At 57.4% G+C, this 18,684-nt stretch overlaps 1 protein-coding gene across 1 annotated transcript in view; it reads right to left on the minus strand.

Moving 5' to 3' along the window:
- PELP1 (proline, glutamate and leucine rich protein 1) overlaps positions 1 to 17,956 on the minus strand; it is a 23,271-nt gene extending 5,315 nt beyond the window's left edge. The window contains exons 1-5 of the mRNA XM_049637132.1: positions 17,668 to 17,956; positions 8,553 to 8,617; positions 8,055 to 8,160; positions 3,718 to 3,867; positions 3,482 to 3,553 (exon numbers count right to left, since the gene is read on the minus strand). Of these exons, the coding sequence (XP_049493089.1) occupies positions 3,482 to 3,553; positions 3,718 to 3,867; positions 8,055 to 8,160; positions 8,553 to 8,617; positions 17,668 to 17,916 (642 nt within the window). The 5' untranslated portion in view covers positions 17,917 to 17,956. The remainder of the gene's footprint in view (positions 1 to 3,481; positions 3,554 to 3,717; positions 3,868 to 8,054; positions 8,161 to 8,552; positions 8,618 to 17,667) is intronic.
- Positions 17,957 to 18,684: the final 728 nt, after the last annotated feature.

Consider the following 18,684-nt stretch of genomic DNA (forward strand, 5'->3'; position numbering starts at 1 on the left):
GGTGCGGAGGTGCGGAGGTGCGGAGGTGCGGAGGTGCGGAGGTGCGGGGGTGCGGACGTGCGAGGGCAGGGTCAGGCAAGAGGAGAAGGCAGTGTGGCCGGGCCAGGTCCCCGCCCACACGAGGCCTCACTGGGGGGCCACAAACTCTCTGGGGCCAGAATCGGGGCCTGGGAACGTGGCAGGGAAAGAAATATCTTTATCATTTTCAACCCGTAAGTGAAACGCAGGGTTTCTTTCCGTTATAAACGGAGACAAAAAGCCACCGTGCCGTCGGCAGTGCCCCCGACGGTCACCGGCAGAAACCGCTTGTTTTCACAGCACGTTGTATTTACGGGCGTCCTGAAACATCGCTCCGCTGATCTGAAACATCGGCAGCTATTAGGTCCCGTTATCTGATGCGTTAACGACGAACCACACGCTGCTCCATCACAGCTTTTAAAACCGCCATTCTGAGCAGAATCGGTTTCCCTTGCAATTCCACGTATTTTACGGCTGTGAAAACACTGGCACAAACGAGGGCAAGAACACTGACGTGAGGGCACAGAGAGAGGGGACGGACCCCACCTGCAGGGGCAGAGTCAGGAGGACACAAGGCACCGGCAGGGGCAGGGGCAGGAGACTGTGCAGATGTCCCCAGGCCTGCACGGGATCGTCCGCTCACTCCACGGGGGCCAGGCTGAGGGAGGGGATCCACCTGGGGACGCACGTCAGGAGCAGACGCGGCCTCCGCCCCAGGCCGGAGGGTCCTGTGGGGGCGGGGCCCCACGCACACAAGGGTGAGCGTGCGGGAGAAAAGAGCGGCTGTGGCGCCAGGCCCTCGGCAGGGCCTCGCGGGTGAAAGCGGAGCATGTGGTTCGGAAACCAAGCAGACGGCTCCCTCCCACCTGCCCCGTGGCGAGCGCGGTTCCCGCTGACCGGTCCCACCGGGACGGGGACGGCGCTCTCACGGCTGGTGTGGTGTGGGAGGGTTCGGAACACGTCACGGAAGACGGGAACCGCCCGCGGGGGTCTGGACCCCCCGGCCCCCAAGGAGGACATTTCCTGGAGAGCGGCAAAGGCCCAGGTGCGGTGGCGCCCTGCCCTTCTGGTCACCTTCCCCGAGATGCTGGTGCAAAAGAGCCGGGCCGAGGCCAACGCAAGTCTGCGTACGCGATCGCGACAGAGCACAGCTCAGGGACGCGGCTCTGAGCAGGAGGCTGCCCCAGATGACCCAGCAGGCCAACTACACGATGTCTCACTCGGGAGAGCGCACGCGCGCACCCACGCACCCACGCACCCACGCAAAGGGCGGGAGCCTCTCCGGGGCTTACTGTTCCGGCTCATCCCGAGGAACTACTCGCCCATTCGGCGGGGGGGAGGAGAGCCTCCGGGGGGCTGACCTCACAGACTCGGGAGGCTAGAGGCACGTCATCTGGGAGGGGTCATCCCGGACTCGGACACCGCCACTGCCCTGGGGCGAGCCAGGGGACAGACGGACACTCCAAACAGCACTTATCAGTTTCCCAAGTACAAGCCGCCCTGGAGCCTCTCACAGATTCTTGTCTGAAATGTGGCGTCCACGGGGGGACGGTCTCCAGATGACATCGTGTTCTCAGTGAGCCGGAGGCAGGGACACAGGGCCTGGAACATCTGGAAGTCCTGCTGTGACCTTCGGAAAGACACTCAAAACGCAGGCCAGAACGTGTCCCCAAGGCTGTGGATTAGCGTGGATGATTGTCCTCTCACAGGGAGATCAGAGGCACCCACGCAGGGTCCCCTGGTGTCCAGCCCCCCGACTGCGGGAGTCCAGCAGGCGGCGACACCCCAGCTCCCGCCTCGGGGCACAGGTGAGGGCGGGGGCGGGAGGACGCGGGCCGTCAGGAGCCGCACCAGAACGGACACCCGCCCTGACCGGTGGGGGCTCGGGGACAAACACACGGCCTGCGTGGTTCCAGACGCTGATCTACAGAGCGCTCCAGAAGGAAGGCAGTTTCTACTGAACTCAGCACAACTCAGGCTGAACTTTATAAAAACAACCCAACTCGACTTTAGAAAAATCTAGCAGTTGCTCCAAAGGCCTTCTTGACAAAATCTTGCCCTGACTGCCCAGAGATCCCGTCACCTGCCATCAGGGTAGCCTGTGAAAACCCAGACTGATGAGGACCTGACCCCGTGTCACTGAGAAACAGCTCGAGGAACCGGTGCTACCCTAACCCTAACCCTAACCTAGCCTCGGCGGACACGCTCCTGGCCCACGGCACGTCCACCCCCAGGGCTCCGCGTGGCCCTCCCTCCCCCAGCCGAGACAGCCGACCGGAGCCAGCATCCCCGTGGATGCCTATCCCCGTGGAAGCCTATCGGCCCATCCAGGCTACATTCTTAAGAGCTTCTGGGGTCTCTCCCACGGGAAAAGCATGGGCTCGAAGGGCCGACCGACGTGGCACCCGCCCTGGCTTCAGAGCTACGAGGCTTGCAGACCTGACGGGTAGGTCGGTGAAACCGCTCCGGGCCCGCGTCCTCGTCTGTCTCACCCACCGACACCAACCCCCCCGGGACCACCGCCGTGACAGGGTGTCCCGTGGCCGCACTCGGCGGATGCCGCCATCAGGTGTCTCGCTTTCCTTTACTTTCTCGACTTTCTCGCAGAACCAGGGGATCTTACTTTCAACGTAAGATCCCCTAACGGCAAACTCCCCTAACTGGTAACGATGGTGGCCGACAGGCAACCACACCACTGAGCGCACGAGGAGCCACCAATCTGCCACGCATTCCAGTTCCCTACAGCTCTGTGCGTCCCTCTGAGTGGTGGGACGCCCGACGGTCTGCCGAGCAGCACTGAGTATGACGAAGGAAGAAAAACCACAACGAACGGGCCACCCGTTTGTTCCCGGGTACGAGGCTGGCGTCCGAGGACACGAGCCGGTTACGCGGCCCTCTTTAACGTACTGCTCTGACACAACGTGTTGTTACTGTGCCTCCTGGACAGTAAAACTGCAGTTCTCTCCCTGACCTCCCCCCTCCCCTGACCCACTGATACCCTGCCCACGTGACCTAGTAAGGCTTCGTCGAACAGCCGCCTTGCGCGGGTCATGACAGCTTGGGGGAAAGGGTGGGGAAGGGACAGAGAGCTCAGTCAGGAATACAAGTCGATACGGGGAAGCGAGAAGTCAGGAAGGCTTCCTGGAGGAGATTACGCAAGCTTCAGGAACAGAGTACGGCGGGAGGGTAGGAAGGCGGGGAGGGCAGGGTAAAGGCACAGAGGAGGAGGGCAGAAGGGCCGAGTCAGGGTTAACAGCCTAGACTCCGGCCATAGACACGGGTTCCGAGCTTCCTCGACCTCAGGGAAGTTACTTCGTTCCTTCAGCCGTGAGGACGTGATGAGAGAGCATTTAAGCACTAGGAGGCGGCACGGTCACAGCTGCTCAGAACACTCCGCGACGCGACCCGACGCGACCCGACGGTCTGCGGTGAGACAGCCACCGCGCTGCGCACGATCACTTACCTTGAGAGACCCACAAGCCCGAGGAAAGTAGGTCATGCAAGCCTTCATCCCCTCCATCGCGGAGAGCTCACACTGTGGGCAGAACAGAAAGTGAGGCCGGGCCGGAGAGCCCGACGCGCCCACCCACACCCCATCTGCACGCCCCCGCTCCCCCCGCTCCGCCCCCCAATGCCCGCTGCCCTCCCGCTACCCCCCGCTCTAGCTCCACGGAGGGGAAGCGCTGTGAGGGCTCTCACCTCTGGCCTGAGGCCCAGCAGGGAGGTGAGGAGGCCGGGCAGGTGGTTCGTGGAGATGTCCCGGAAGAGCGTGGGCAGCTGGGCCGCGTACCGGAGTAGGTCCCTCAGGACGGCCACGGCCAGCTCCATCGTCGGGGGCGGGTCCTGGGACTGAAAGCAGCGACACCCGTGCTCCCAACCTCACCTCTGCGGTCGCGGAGAGGAGGCGGCGCGACACGGGGCTTCTGGGAAACACCACGGGGCAGGTCACCACCGGCAGCAAACCCACCAGGGAAAGGCGCACTGGCGACACGGGGCACCCCAAGGCAGCGCCTTGGTCCACAGAAAGGACGCGTGTCTACATGTCAGCATCACGGGCGTCTGGGGGCCCCGAAATCTGGGAACGCGCCTTCCAGAGCCCACTGACGGAAGTCTCAGATCCTCCCGTGCTGCGCGTCCCTGCTAGGAACGGAGAGGAGCGCTTCGCACCGAAGCTTCAGCCGTAACAACACCGCCCCGTGTCGCCACGCTGGCTCCTGCCCGGCTCAGACCCACCCTGGACTCACGGAGGAAAACACCGTCTGGATCTAGAAGGGCTTCCCAGAAGCAGCAGGAAGCACCTCTCTCCCGCCAGACCAGAGGCCCCCGGCAACCGAAGCAGTAAGAACGCTTAGTGGGAAAGTGATGGCGGGGGGCCTCTTCCGGTTACCCCACCGCGCACCCTCCCCTCGACTGGAACCTTCTCCACCACTGCCACCGTCACAGAGGACACAGAAGCCCAGCCAACGGGGATGCCCCCGGCTTCCCGCCGCCGCGACTCCCGTGCGAGGACCAGTCCCCTCTTCTCAGAACCTGACACCATCACCCGGCTCCAGGCCTGATCTCCGGCCAGTCCCCCCGAAGGACTCCCACGGACACTTAGCGGCACGCGGGTGCCCCCACCGGAAAACCCTTCTCCGAGCCCCTCCTGGCTCTGCCCAATTCCTCTCCATCTTGAAAGGATCGTCCGGCTTCCCGACTTCATTCCATCTCCCACTCGCTTCCCCACCCCCGGGTCAACCCGGCCTCAGAGTCCCCCGCTCGGCCAGAAGCACTTCCCGGGCCTCATAACCCAAGCTGCCAGATTGGAAACCAGTACTCGTCCTCGCCTCCCTCCACCTCGGAGGGGCGTAAACACCTTCCCCATTTCCACACCACCCGCAGTCCGGGTGTCCCCGCGAGCTCAGCCTCCCCCGCCTGACCGCTACGTGTGTGTGGCGCGCCTCCGAATCCCGTGCGGGTCGGCACTCCAGGGCACTCGCACCCACCCCCCCACCCAGCTTCAGCAGCCACCCACTGCTGAAGGGGGCTCTTCCCCTTCGTAAGACGCACCGACGAAAGCCCGCACCTGCTGAACCCCCGGGGTCACGCTCTGAGATCAGGGGTACGCTTGCCAAGAGGGCTTCTGACCAAGAGGACGGCCAAGGCCACGAGCCCGGTGCTTCCACCCGTCCCCTACGAGCCCGGCTGCCCCCGTCTCCCCCCCTGCCCCCGTGCCCTGAAATCCGGGAGTCGTCCCGGACACGTCCTCCCCTGAAGGGTTCTGCCACCGGGACCTGTCCACTGTGCCTCCGACCCTCTCTTGCACTCAATCTACTTCTCATCGTGTCTACGGCCTCTTGTCCAGTCCCAGCTACCCTGACGTCTCCCTTCTGCGTGGTCTCCCTGCCTCCGACCCGGCCCCCTCCTAGTCCCTTCTCCACACGGCAGCCCAAGCAACCCTTCCAAATGCAAATCCGATCACGTCACTGCCACCACCGCCTCCTTCTCCTCACCCCTACGCAAAACCTTCCATGAACTCCCACCGTTGCGAGAATAAACACCCAACGCCTTCACATGCCTACGAGGCCACACGTGGTTTGGGCCCGCCCGCCCGCCCGCCTGCCTCCCCAGTCACGCCTCGCCAACCCCACCCAGCCACAGCAGCTTGCTCAGCATCCTTCAGAGGGGCCAAACTCCTCTTTTCTCCCTTTCCTAGTCCAATCCGCTCCGACAAACCCTCCCCGAACTACTGGCCCTGATCGCAAAGGTGCCCACGTCATCCCAGCCCGGGCCACGCTCTCGTCACGCCTTCTCAAGAGAACCGTCCCCTTCACTTCCGACAGCACCCGCCGTCGTGCGTCATCTCACGCGCGTCGAATAGTTCTTGATTTTTGTTTCAAGTAGGCTCCACGCCCAACGCGGGGCCTGAACTCACAACCCTGAGGTTGAGAGTCATACGCTCTACCGACTGAGCCGGCCGGGAGCCCCGACTTACAATCATTCGAGCAAAGTCTCTTGGGTCACCAGACTCTACGGTCTGTGGGTGCCCGGTGCCTGTTTTCGCAAGGCCCACAAGCTAAAAACGACTTTTGCGTTTTTAAATGGGTAGGAAACAAAAAAACAAAAAAACAAAAAAAAAAAGGAACAAAACGTAACAACACCCATGTGTGGTCTGCACAGCCTAAAACACTTACCATCTGTATCACAGAACGTACAGAATTTTCCAACCGCCACACGGTACACCTGAAACTGCTACGACACTGTAGGTCAACCATGCTTCGATAATACAGTTTGGGGTAAAAAAAAAAAAAGGTTGCCCGGGGGAGCATCTGGGTGGCTCAATCAGAGAAGCATCCAACTCCCGGTTTCAGCTCATGTCTCGGTCTCGGGGTCGTGAGTTCGTGTTCCACGCTGGGCTCCACTGCGGGCGTGAAGCTTACTTAAAAAATAAAATAAGACGGAGCACCTGGGTGGCTCAGTTGGTTAAGTGTCCCAACTCTTGATCTCCGCTCAGGTTATGATCTCACGGTTCGTGAGACTGAGTCCCACGTTGGGCTCTGTGCTGACAGAGCAGAGCCTGCTTGAGAGCCTTTCTTTCCCTCTCTCTCTGCTCCTCACCTGCTTGCACTCTCTCTCACTTGCAAGATAAATTTTAAAAATAATAAAAGTAAGTTTTTATTGAAATACATATTTTAATAAAACACTATTTAAAAAGGTGGCCCAAGATAGGATAAAAAACTGCCCTTCGGTTATTTTGTTGAGGGAGAAATCAAAGGAGTTACGTTGAAATGACGCACTCAAAATAACTCTTAACGATAAACAGCACGATCTAGAGAGCTTCTGAAGAAACAGAAATACGATTACGTTAAGGCCTTTGGTATCTACTCCGTGTAAGTGTTTGAGAAAGTTTTCAGTAGTTTAAAAATTCAGAAGCTAATTAAAACTAGCTGAGATCTGGGGTGCCTGGGTGGCTCAGTCGTTCAACGTCCGACTCTTGATTTCGGCTCAGGTGATGATCTCACAGTTCGTGGGTTCGAGCCCCCACATCAGGCTCTATGGTTAAAGTGTAGAGCCTGCTTAGGATTCTCTCTCCCTCTGTCTCTGCCCCTCCCAGCTTGCGTGCATGAGCGCACTCTCTCTCTCTCAAAAAATAAAAAACAAAAAAAATTTTAACTCGCTGACATTTGAAAGCTTTCACGTGAATTTACGACAGGATCCGCAAACTACGGTACGTTTCAAGAGCAAGATGGATATAAGTATGCTTTGGTTTCAGGGGAAAATTAGAATGACCACAACTGAGTCTATTTAAGAAGAACATCCTTCACTCAGATACACGGATTTCTATGAAGGGGTAAACTGTTTAAGGCCACCACAGAGGTAAGATTCATCACTCTGCTCCAAATACATCCTCTAAAAATATGAGTACCAACTCATGAGAATGAACTCAGGGGATGGTTTATATGCTGTCTTTTCCAAATAAAAGTTGCTGTTTTTCTTCATTTCCTCCATCTGTAAACATTCACTCCACAGAAAGCTCCCTGACCCCTGGATTCCAGGGACCATGAAGGCAGGGTTCAAGTCCGCCTTACCACTGTCCCCCAGAGCTCGGCACTCGGCCGCAAGTGCTCAGAACATGCTCACTGAAGAACCGGGTGGGGAGGCCATCAAAGGACGGAAGAGTAGAAAAAAAATTAAAATGTTAAGAGAGGAAGAAAGGAGCAGCAAAAAATAAGAATGCTAATAAATAAAAACAAAAATAAAATACCGCGGAAAAGGAACTTTCGAGATGTCACGTGTTAGAAAGGCTAGCGAGGAAGTGCAAACGGTCAAGGGTCGCGGTGTGCGAAAGGTCAAATGAATTAAAACAACCCCGTGGATAAAAATATCCAACGGTCTCCCGCAACGTTCCCACGTGCAGCCGTGCTCCCCGTTCGCGGGGAACCGCCAGTCCTCTCTGTCCTCACGAGCCCGAGCCCAGGCCCAGCGCCCACAGCGCACCGGGAGCACCGGGATGGAGCCGGGGCGGGGGCGGGGGCGGGGCGGGGGGGCAGCCTCACCTGTAGGACCTGCTGGATGCTGCGAAGCCAGGACACACAGTGCTGCTGGAACAGCTCCGTGGGGCTCTCCCCCACCAGCAGGGACAGCAGACACAGCCCTTCGAACCTTGCAGGAGACGAGGGCGTGAGGACAAGCCCGGCCGCGGAGGAAGCTTGTCCTATGCTAACCGGGCAGAGCCAGGCGCTGCCGCAGACCCCCGGGCGCTCTAACTGCCGCAGCGCCGGGAGGGCTCCCGGCGAGGGGTGCGCAGTGGGGACGCGGGGGCCCGGGTGGTCCCACGGGGGGGGGGGGGGGGCGGGGGAAACGCGGGGGCGGGAGGGGGGGGGGGGGCACTCAACTCAAGGGAGCCCGTGGAAAGAACGAAGTCCTCCCCGCGCTGGGAACGGAGAAGTCTCCGGAATCCGCGGGGTGGTGACAATAGAGGGACAGAAGGACAGACGCACGGCCCACTTCCTAAGGAAACCTCCCCCTAGAGGAAGAACGGGGCGCACACTTACCGAGTTTTCACGGAACCGAGACGGGCATTGCTGAGACCCACCAGCGCCCCGACAGCCGAAAGGTTCTGGGGGAGAGAAAGCAGGGAAGCGCGTTGGGATCAGGATTCTCCCAACCCCTCTCGGCCCCACGGACCCTTTCCTGACGTCACACCTCCTCTGAGCCCGGACCGCCGTCCCTCAAGGAGTTCAGCCTCTGCCCGCTTTCCAGCAGCCGAGTCCCGTCCCGGCTCCCCGCCCGACAACGGGAGCGCCACACGGGGGCAGCCCAACTCATCCAGCGACCGGCCTGCCAAGACGCGGCTCCCTCAGCCCGGTCACCCTGAAGGGCACCCGGCACGGAGGAGACCCCACAAATGCTTGCTGATCGGACGCGGGCTTACCTGGGACCCCCTTCTTCCTTCACCCCCAACCCCTTCTGCTCCCGGCTTCCGGAGAGCCACTAAGGCCAACGCAGACCGAGTCGGCCAGAGTCTCCCATCCACGTACTCTGGGGGCCCTGAGAGAGGGGTGTCCCCCAGCCCTCCCACGAGTCATTTCCCGACCCCTGGAAGGCCCCCTCACAGCCCCCGGACCCACGACCGCGCTCGCCGCTCCTTCTGCCAACAACACCTGCTCCGCACGGAGGCGGACGGAGGAACAGAGCTGGACAAGTTAGTGGCCCCGTTCTCGCGAAAGAAAACATTTACTCGCTTATCCTGCAAATATTCACCCCACATCCGCTTCACGGGGGACGCTGTGTTCGGTGCTGCGGAGCCGACGTTCTAGGTGCAGACGACATAAGAGACACGGACACCCAGACGAGAAACCAGGCGGGATGGCGCGAAGCACCAGGGGGCCCGAAAGAGCGGACTCGGGAAGGAAAGCGGCGGCCGGGGAGGGAAGGGAGACGGCGTTCCGTGCGGAGGGGGCACCGAAGCCCTCGCTGAACCCCCATCTGGGCCCAGTGAAAGCAAGACACGGTCGCGCCCGCACGCGCTGCTGGGGAGAACGTCAACCGTCGGGCGGTTCCTCGCGAGGTCGTGCGGGCTCGCACGACCCAGCAGGTCCCCTCCTCGGCTCCTGCCCCAGCGACCTGAAAACGTGCGCGCCCACACCTGCGCGTGAGGGTTCACAGCATCCTCCCCGAGAGCCGCAAGGTGGAAACCACCCCCCGCCCGCCAACTGCTGTACGGGAAACACAGTGTGGCGTGCCCACACGGCGGAGGGTCATAAAGGGAAGTTCTGAGACACGGGTGAACCTCTAAAAACGTGACGCTAAGTGAAAGAAGGCACATGTTGTAGAACTCGTTTACGCGAAATGGTCCAAGCAGGCAAACACAGAGACAAAACGTAGAGAGAGGCCGCCTCGGGCTGAGGGCCAGAGAGGGGCTGCGGGGAAACGGGCGGTAACTGCCAGCGGGTACCGGGCTTCCTTCTGGAGTGTTCTCAAATTGGTCAGAGCGGGGACGCCCGGGCCCGGCTCGGTCAGTGGAGCGTGCAACTCTTGATCTCAGGGTTGTGAGTTCGAGCCCCACGGTGGGTACAGAGATTACTTAAAAATACAGCCTTTAATGATAACAATATCAATCAATAAAATTGATCGCGGTGACAGGTGCGCCCTGTTCTTCTTGGTAAAGGACAGCAAGGAGGTGAACTGTCTCAAGGAGAGTGCGAGGCCAGAGTCATAGAAGACGCAGGTCCCTGGGGCCGGGCCAGCGCCTGGTGCCATGCAGGCAGGCACCTGGTGACTCTTACTCTGAAGAAGATAAAGACTGGGGGGGGGGGGGGGGGGGGGCAGAGGAGTGATATCGTCTGACTTTTGTTTTGTTTTGTTTTGTTTTTAAGTTTATTTTGAGAGAGCAAGTAGGATAAAGACAGAGAGAGAGGCTGGGGCACCTGGGTGGCTCAGTCGGTTGAGCGTCCGACTTCAGCTCAGGTCATGATCTCACAGTTTGTGGGTTCAAGCCCCGCGTCGGGCTCTGTGCTGACAGCTCAGACCTTGGAACCTGCTTCGGATTCTGTGTCTCCCTCTCTCTCTGCCCCTCCCCTGCTCACGCTCTCTCTCCTTCAAAAATAAATAAATGTTAAAAAAAAAAAAAAAGAGAGAGAGAGAGAGGGAGAGAAAGAGTCCCAAGCAGGCTCCACACTGTCCGGTCAGAGCCCGATGCGGGGCTCCAACCCACGAACTGTGACATCGTGACCTGAGCTGAAATCAAGAGCCGGATGCTTACCTGACTGAGCCACCAAGGCACCCCTTGTCTGACTTATTTTTGAAAACGCAGCCCCAGGGCCGAGCTGCCTCGCTGGGTGGCAGACGCAGACAGGAGGAGGCCGAGACGTGGTGCTGCTTAACCAGCTCAGTACAGAGTCGAATTCCGGATGTACTCTGAAGGCAGAGCCCAAGGGTGTGCTGGCAAACGACAGGGGCGCAAGACAGGGAGACGCAGAGACAACGGAGGTTTGCTAGCAGGGGCCCCGCGGGAGGGGCGGGCTGGGTCACAAGTGTGGAACCTGGCTTCCTACTTAACAGCAGAATGGATGTGCCACACAGGCACCGGGCGGGTGGGTCGGGAGGGAGAAGGCTGGGTCGGAGCACGGATCCGGGAAGCTGTCGGCCACGAGACTGGGTCAGCTCTCCAGGGACAGCGCCCACGCAGAGGAAATCGGCCCGGGTTCTCGGACCGTCAATCATCCAGAGGTGGGAAGCGAGGAGGACCCGGTAAAGGCTGGAAAGGAGTGAGCAGAACGGGTAAAAAGAAATCAGGATGCTGTGCCGGAAGCAGAGGAAAGTCTCAAGAAGGAAGGAGGGGCCAACTGTATGAAATGCCTTGAAAAGGACCGGCGGGGGGAGGGGGGAGGCAACAATGACCTTTGAACTTCACACCCTGAAGAGCACGGGTGGTCTTCAAGAACCGCCACGGGCCCCTGCAGAGGGGTGATTCGGTGAAGGGGTGAGGCCGAAAGCCCCAGGAGAACAAGTTCGGGAGGTGACCACCGGAGCCAGGACTCAAATGAGAAGACGCTTATACGGACACTGAATCGCGGGGCAGAAGGCTGACAAGACATAGACGTGTATGTGATCTCCGCACGGCACACATACCAGTTACAGACAAGCCACACTTCACAGTGAGGAAACCGGGCAGGTACCGTCCTGATCCAGTGACCGAAGTCACCACCACCGGTGGAGGGGCAGAGAGACACCATGTGCCCCCGATGTGACACGCCAAAAATGACACACGGCCGCATCATTCCTGCCGAATCCCGTTACCGAGGGGCGTCCTCAAACAGAACTGCCCTGCGGCTCTCCAAAACCGTTGTGATCGTAAGACGAAGAAACTGCTTCAGTTTTTTTTTTTTTTTTTTTAATGTTTTTATTTATTTTTGAGACAGAGCATGAGCAGGGGAGGGGCAGAGAGAGAGGGAGACACAGAATCTGAAGCAGGCTCCAGGCTCTGAGTGGTCAGCACAGAGCCCGACACGGGGCTCGAACTCACAGAGTGTGAGATCATGACCTGAGCTGAAGTTGGACGCTTAACCAACTGAGCCACCCAGGCGCCCCAAGACTGCTTCAGTTTAAAGAAGACTAAAGAGGGGACACCTGGCTGGCTCAGTCAAAAGAGCGTGCGACTCCTGACCTCGGGGTTGTGAGCTCAAGCCCCACAATGGGGGTAGAGTACTTTATTTTAATGTTTTTACTTATTTTTGAGACAGAGACAGAGCATGAGCAGGGGAAGGAGAGAGAGAGAGAGACAGAGAGAGAGAGAGAGAGAGAGAGAGAGAGAGAGAGAGAGAGACAGAATCCGAAGCAGGCTCCAGGCTCCGAGCTGTCAGCCCAGAGCCTGACACGGCGCTCAAACTCACAGACCGCGAGATCATGACCTGAGCCGAAGTCAGAAGCTTAACTCATTGAGCCACCCAGGCGCCCCTGGGGTTAGAGTACTTTAAACAATCTCAGGGCGCCTGGGTGCCTCGGGAGGTTAAGCGTCCAACTCTGGATTTCAGCTCAGGTCATGATCTCATGGTTCATGAGTTCAAGCACCACATTGGGCTCCAAGCTAGCAGTGGAGAGCCTGCTTGGGATTATCTCTCCCTCTCTCTCCAGTCCTCCCTCTTGCTATCTCTCTCAATAATAAACACATTAAAAAAAAAAAAAAAAAAAAAAAAAATTTTTTCTTTAAAAATTTTTTTAAAAAAGGACCTAATCCCAAGGGCCTGAAAGGGTAAGGAAAGTTTAAAAAAAAAAAAGGGGGCGGGGGGAGTGCCTGGGTAGCTCAGTCGGTTAAGTGTCCGATTTTGGCTCAGGTCATGATCTCACGGTTTGCGAGTTTGAGCCCCGTGTCGGCCTCTGTGCTGACAGCTTGGAGCCTGGAGCCTGCTTCAGATTCTGTCTCCCTCTCTCTCTGTCCCTCCCCCATTTGTGCTCTGCTCTCTCGCTCTCAAAAATAAACATTTTTTTAAAACTTTAATAAAAAATTAAAAAAAATAAAATGTTGACATTTGGGGCATCTGGGGGAAAGATACACAAGAAGTCTATTATTCTTTCAAATTGGGCATAAACTTTAAATTATCTCAAAATGTGGGGCGCCTGGGTGGCTCAGTCGGTTAAGCGTCCGGCTTAAGCTCAGGTCATGATCTCATGGTTGGTGGGTTCGAGCCCCATGTCGGGCTCTGTGCTGACAGCTCAGAGCCTGGAGCCTGCTTCAGACTCTGTCTCCCTCTCTTTCTACCCCTCCTCTACTCAACGCTCTCTTTCTCTCTCAAAAATAAATAAACATTAAAAAAAAACAAATTTTTTTTTTAATTATCTCAAAACATTATTAAACAAAAGAAAAACGGGTGAAGAGTCGGAGGCAGGAAGTACGAACAATTCTTTTGAGGAGCGTTGCCATGAAGACGAGAGGAGAAATGGGGCACGAGGTGGGGACGGCTAAAAGCCGCCCGGAGCTGCGTGCGGAGGCAAGGCCCCGACAGAGAAGAAGATCGGACGAAGGAGGGGGCACGGGCTAGCCCTAGTGCACAAGCAGTCGCCGGGGCCAGCTCGCCCCTCGCCCCAGGAGGGAAGGCAGAGAGCCAGCTACGGTTACCCTGGCAGATGTGGTGGCGGGGGCCTACGGGACTGCCCGCCGACTGCCTACCGGCTCGGAGAAGTGGGAAGCAGGTGATCAGCTAAGACTGAGGTGCAGAGAAGTAATCGGAGGTTGTCCAGGAGAGCGGAAACGTAGCAGGACTGCTGGGCAACACTAAGGGTCCGCTTGCCGTGATGACAGCCAGGAGTCTTAACTGAGACCAGTCAGCAAGGTTACGTGTTCCTCTCCAGCTATACCGAGCCGCGCGGGTGTAGGCACAGAACAAACAGAGTTGAACTGGACACAGACGTGGTATTGCCGGGCAAGCACGGTGTAGGGAGAGGGGCAAGAAAGTGATTATAATGGAATTTAAACCGGGTACGAAGAGAAGGGAGAACGTGACCGATAACAAACAGGTTAATTTCTTTCAAGGAGTGAGAAGTGCTAGGAAAAATGAAACGGGACAAGGTGACAGAGAACGCGCGGGACGGGAAGGACTGGCACAGGGTGGTCAGGAAAGACTCCCGCGAAACAGGGACAGAGAAGCTGAGCCCTAAGGGAGAAGTTCACCTTCCCGGGAGTTTCACATCAAGAGGTTAGCGTGGGCGGCCACAGTCCAGACACACGGAGAGCTGTACGGGATGAGGCCGAGAGGCAAGCAGAGGTCACACGGGGTGGGGCCTCACGCAAAGGTAAATGTATGGTTTGGAGCGAGCATGCTGTCACCTTGTTGATGACGTTTTTAAGCAGATGGCGCGACTGGCTGCGGAACGCAACAGGGCAAAACCCTGGGGTACAAGGCAGAATAAGACCCCTGTCCTTCTAAGAACACGCGGCCATAGGGGAAATGAGATCGGAAATGAGATCTCGGATTTGCTTCAAGATGCCCGGTGCGGGGGAGGGAGAAGAGCTGGGAGGGTGGCCATTAAGCAATGTTGGTAAAACGTTCTTTGTTAAATTGGGGTGATGGGGACAGCACAGGATGGGATACTTCAAAATACTATTCCCTCGGGGCGCCTGGGTGGCGCAGTCGGTTAAGCGTCCGACTTCAGCCAGGTCACGATCTCGCGGTCCGTGAGTTCGAGCCCCGCGTCGGACTCTGGGCTGATGGCTCGGAGCCTGGAGCCTGTTTCCGATTCTGTGTCTCCCTCTCTCTCTGCCCCTCCCCCGTTCATGCTCTGTCTCTCTCTGTCCCAAAAATAAATAAAAAACGTTGAAAAAAAAATTAAAAAAAAAAAATACTATTCCCTCTACTTTTGTGTAATCTGAAGTAAGTTCCCTACATCTTTTTCAATTACGTGTTAAAAAAAAAAAATCAAAGCCTAGCCGTGTAGATGGGAGGGAAGGAGATTGTATACACGCGAAACGAATAAATAGATCACTTCAATATGGTCTAAGAATGGACAGTGAATCATAGGGTGGTTTGGAAAGGTTTCCCAAAGGCAGTGACAAATAAACAGAGAACTGAAACGATTTTTGTGGGGAGCGGGGAAGCAGGACAGGGAGGGATCCCGAGCAGAGACCTACAAGTACGAAGGCCAAGGGCCGAGAAAGTCCAGCTACTGAAGGATTTAAAATGTTTTTTAACGTTTATTCACTCATAAGAGACGGACAGCATGAGCAGGGGAGGGGCAGACAGAGAGGGGGAGACACAGAATCGGAAGCAGGCTCCAGGCTCCAAGCTGTCAGCACAGAGCCCAATGCGGGGCTCGAACTCATGAACTGTGAGATCATGACCTGAGCGGAAGTCGAACGCTCAACTGACTGAGCCACCCAGGCGCCCCTGAAAGATTTTAAAAGACGGCAAACGGGATCAGAATTTTACTTTGGAAAGCTCACTCCGGGGGTGCCTGGATGGCTCAGAAGGTTAAGCGTCTGACTTCAGCTCAGGTCATGATCTCACGGTTCGTGGGTTCGAGTCCCCCCCCCCCCCATCAGGCTCTGCACTGGCAGCGCGGCTTGGGATTCTCCCTCTCTTTCTCTCTCTCTCTCTGCCCCTCCCTGCCTCGTGTGCACACACACACACACTTTCTCTCGATAAAGAAATTAAAAAAAAAAATTAGCTTAAAAAAAAAAAAGAGAGAAAGAAAAGCTCACTGCAGCTGCTGTGTGAGAAATGGATGAGATACAACAGAATGAGGCAAGGAGACGAGGCAAGGAGGCAAGGAGACAAGTCAGGGGATTGTGGCTGGAATCAGTGCCAGAAACTGTGAACCAATCCAGCTTCACTGTGGGGCTACCGGGTTACCTGCGGGAAAGCAGAGTCATTGAGTGGGTCAACACAGACGGTCCAATCAGGGGATCTATCCGTCTTTCCAATAAGCTCCGGCCCATTTACTTTCCCTCAGTTCTCATCTCGACTGGGCTAGAAAGCCTCTGAGGGAAAAGATCATGCCTGTTTATCTGCCTAGGGTAGAGAAACAATAGCTAGCCCATAACAGATACTTGATAAAGGTCTGTTGAATACAAGTGTATGAGGAAGCTAAGAAAACCCGTGTACTGAGGGTCCAATATGAGACACACAAGCAGGAAAAAAGTGAAGGCAGAATATGCCACCCCCCCCACAAAAAAGGCAACACAAGCAATATTAAAAGGGGTCTAGTTTTCCGCATCACTTTCAGCTTTGCTCAAAATTCTACTACACTTAGACACTTCGCAGAAAATAAGAAAGACGGTAAGTTCATGGACTTAATGGGCACTTGAGGGAGGAGTGAAAACTTGAAAGACAATGAAAGAAAGCACGCATGTCTAGGCAGAATACATAATATTTCAGAAATACCTAAAACCACACGAATTAGACGAGGAGGACTTAGAAGAGAAAACGCATCATCGGCTCCTGCTTCCAAAAGTGGGCTGAGATAGCAGAGGCCCAGTTCTGTCACAGTCAATAGCAAGGAGTAATGTTAAAATCAATGATGAGACTGTCCCTGATAAAAGTGGGGCGAAGACTGTAGAACCATCCAGCGGGTTGTGACCACCCTCTTCCTGGAAGGAAGCACAGGGCTGGGAAGGTCCCAGTAACGAAGACCAGTCAAGGAAGACCATCTTGAAGGATGGGTACAATCTGGGGGGGCGGGTTAGGAGAGGATGGAGAGGAGATGTTAAAGGAGCGCCCGACGTTAGAAGACGTCATGTTGGACACGTTATGCATTCTTAGTCAGTGCCTTCACCTGGGCAAGAGGATGGGAGTTCAGGCGAGGATGGGGGCAAAGGGAAGGATACGGAAAGGAGTGGGCAGGTCTGGAAGCTAGTTAAATAATTAAAATCAACAGGACTGCATATGAGGCATGTGAGCAAGAGTTCAGGATGACATCTGGGTTTCTAGTTTGCAGAACTGCAGGGATGTTAGATTCTTCCCTTAGTATAACCCAAAGGACCCTTCTAGGCCAGTCTAGAAAGCTCTGCATGACCTGCCCACCGCCTACTCACCTCACCAGCCTCATCGTGTGCACTCTCTTCCCCCACCACCTCTGAGGCCCAGACACAACGCCCTTCTTTTCAGTTCCTTCCTACCACATGAGCCTTCCACTGCCTGAACCGCTTCTCCCATTTTCTTTCCCTACCCAACCCTTACTCATCCGGGGGGTGGGGAGGGGTCTCAGCTTAGGGCCTCGGGAAAATCTCTGTAGTTCTCCAGGTTAGCTTAGGGGTCCCAACCATACAATTCTCACAGCGTTTGAAAGCATTTTGCTCCTCGCCACTGCCATCTGTAAAAAGGCGCACCCTGAGCTCACCCCTTCGTAAGAGCTCAGTATCTGTCGACTACATTCACTCACGCCGTCGAAACAATCCCCCAAACCAGATACGCCGGGGCCTGGACTCGAACCCGCTCTTGTTCGAACCCGCTCGAACCACCAAGAGCCTAGCGGTGGAGAAAAACGAGGCCCTTCCTGTCGCCTGAGTTTCTACCGACGGCTTTCCCAGGGCGTGAATGTGGCCCAGAGCGACACGGGCTCCGCTCTCCGCCCCAGCCCCCCTGCCCGCCACCTCCCCGGCGCGGCGCGGGGCCCCGCGACCCCGGACCCCGGGAGCTGCGCCCGCTTTCCTCCAGGGCCGCGGGCCGCACTCACCTGGGCCCCGCCCACCGTCCCATGCAGCCGCAGGAGGCACATGAGCCCGGGCAAGTGCGCGGCCGAGCGGACCGGAGGATGTACCGGAGCCACGGCGCTCCCCGCGCGCGGCTGCAGCAACCCGGACACGCTCTCCAGCAGCAGCAGGCGCAGACGCGGGCCCGAGCCCACCGCCGAGAGCCCCCCGGTCCCGCCGGGAACCCCGGCCGCGGAGCCCGCCGAGGGCCCGCTGAGAACGGCTGCCGCCATCTTCACCCGGGCTCCGTGGTGGCGTGGCGCGATGACGCAAACGCACCGCGACGGGCGCCGGGTGGGGAGGGGGCGTGAGGAGGGGGCCGCGGCCCCGCGCACTGGGCGGGCGGAGGTTGGGCTCGCGGCGCGGGCTGCGAGGGAGCATGCGCGGGCAGCGGAGCGCCGCGCTCGCGGGGCGGACCACGTGGTCGGGACAAAAGGCGCCAGCGTCCCGGGCCTCCGCGGGCTGTGCCCGGGGCTCGCGGCGCCTCCGCTCTCGGCGCGGCCGGCGTCCTGGGACCCGGCCTCTCGCCTGGAGTCTGGGACGGCCGTTGGCGCCCTGCAAACGCGAATGTAAGCAGCACGCGGCATGAAGGACGAGCCGCCTCCGGTCTTCCCAGCTCCGTGCCCCAGGGGAGTGTGTGTGCTCTCCTGACCTTAGTCGGTGCACAAACACGTGAACGCAAAGTTTGTTTCACAACAGCAGGGTCTGCGCTCGACTCGTCTCACTAGGTGCGCGTCGTGGCGCCTTTACGCCGCTTTTTAAGCTGCGGGGTGCGATGAAATGGGTGCACCGTGGTCTAGTTCTGTGGCCCGATATGGTATTTCCAGCTGCTCCGGCTTTTCACTAATACACTTCCCTGAACACTCATACTTCCCTCTTTGTGCACAAGGATAATTAATAATTTGAACTGGCAAAAAAAAAAAAAAAATCCTAGTCTAAGGGCCTTTATTCCTCTCTGCTTGCTCCTCTGTCTAATCCTTCGTCAAGTCCAAAATACGTTA

Source organism: Panthera uncia, chromosome E1 (genome assembly GCF_023721935.1).
Source record: "Panthera uncia isolate 11264 chromosome E1, Puncia_PCG_1.0, whole genome shotgun sequence".
In the NCBI taxonomy this organism is placed as follows: Eukaryota; Metazoa; Chordata; class Mammalia; order Carnivora; family Felidae; genus Panthera; species Panthera uncia.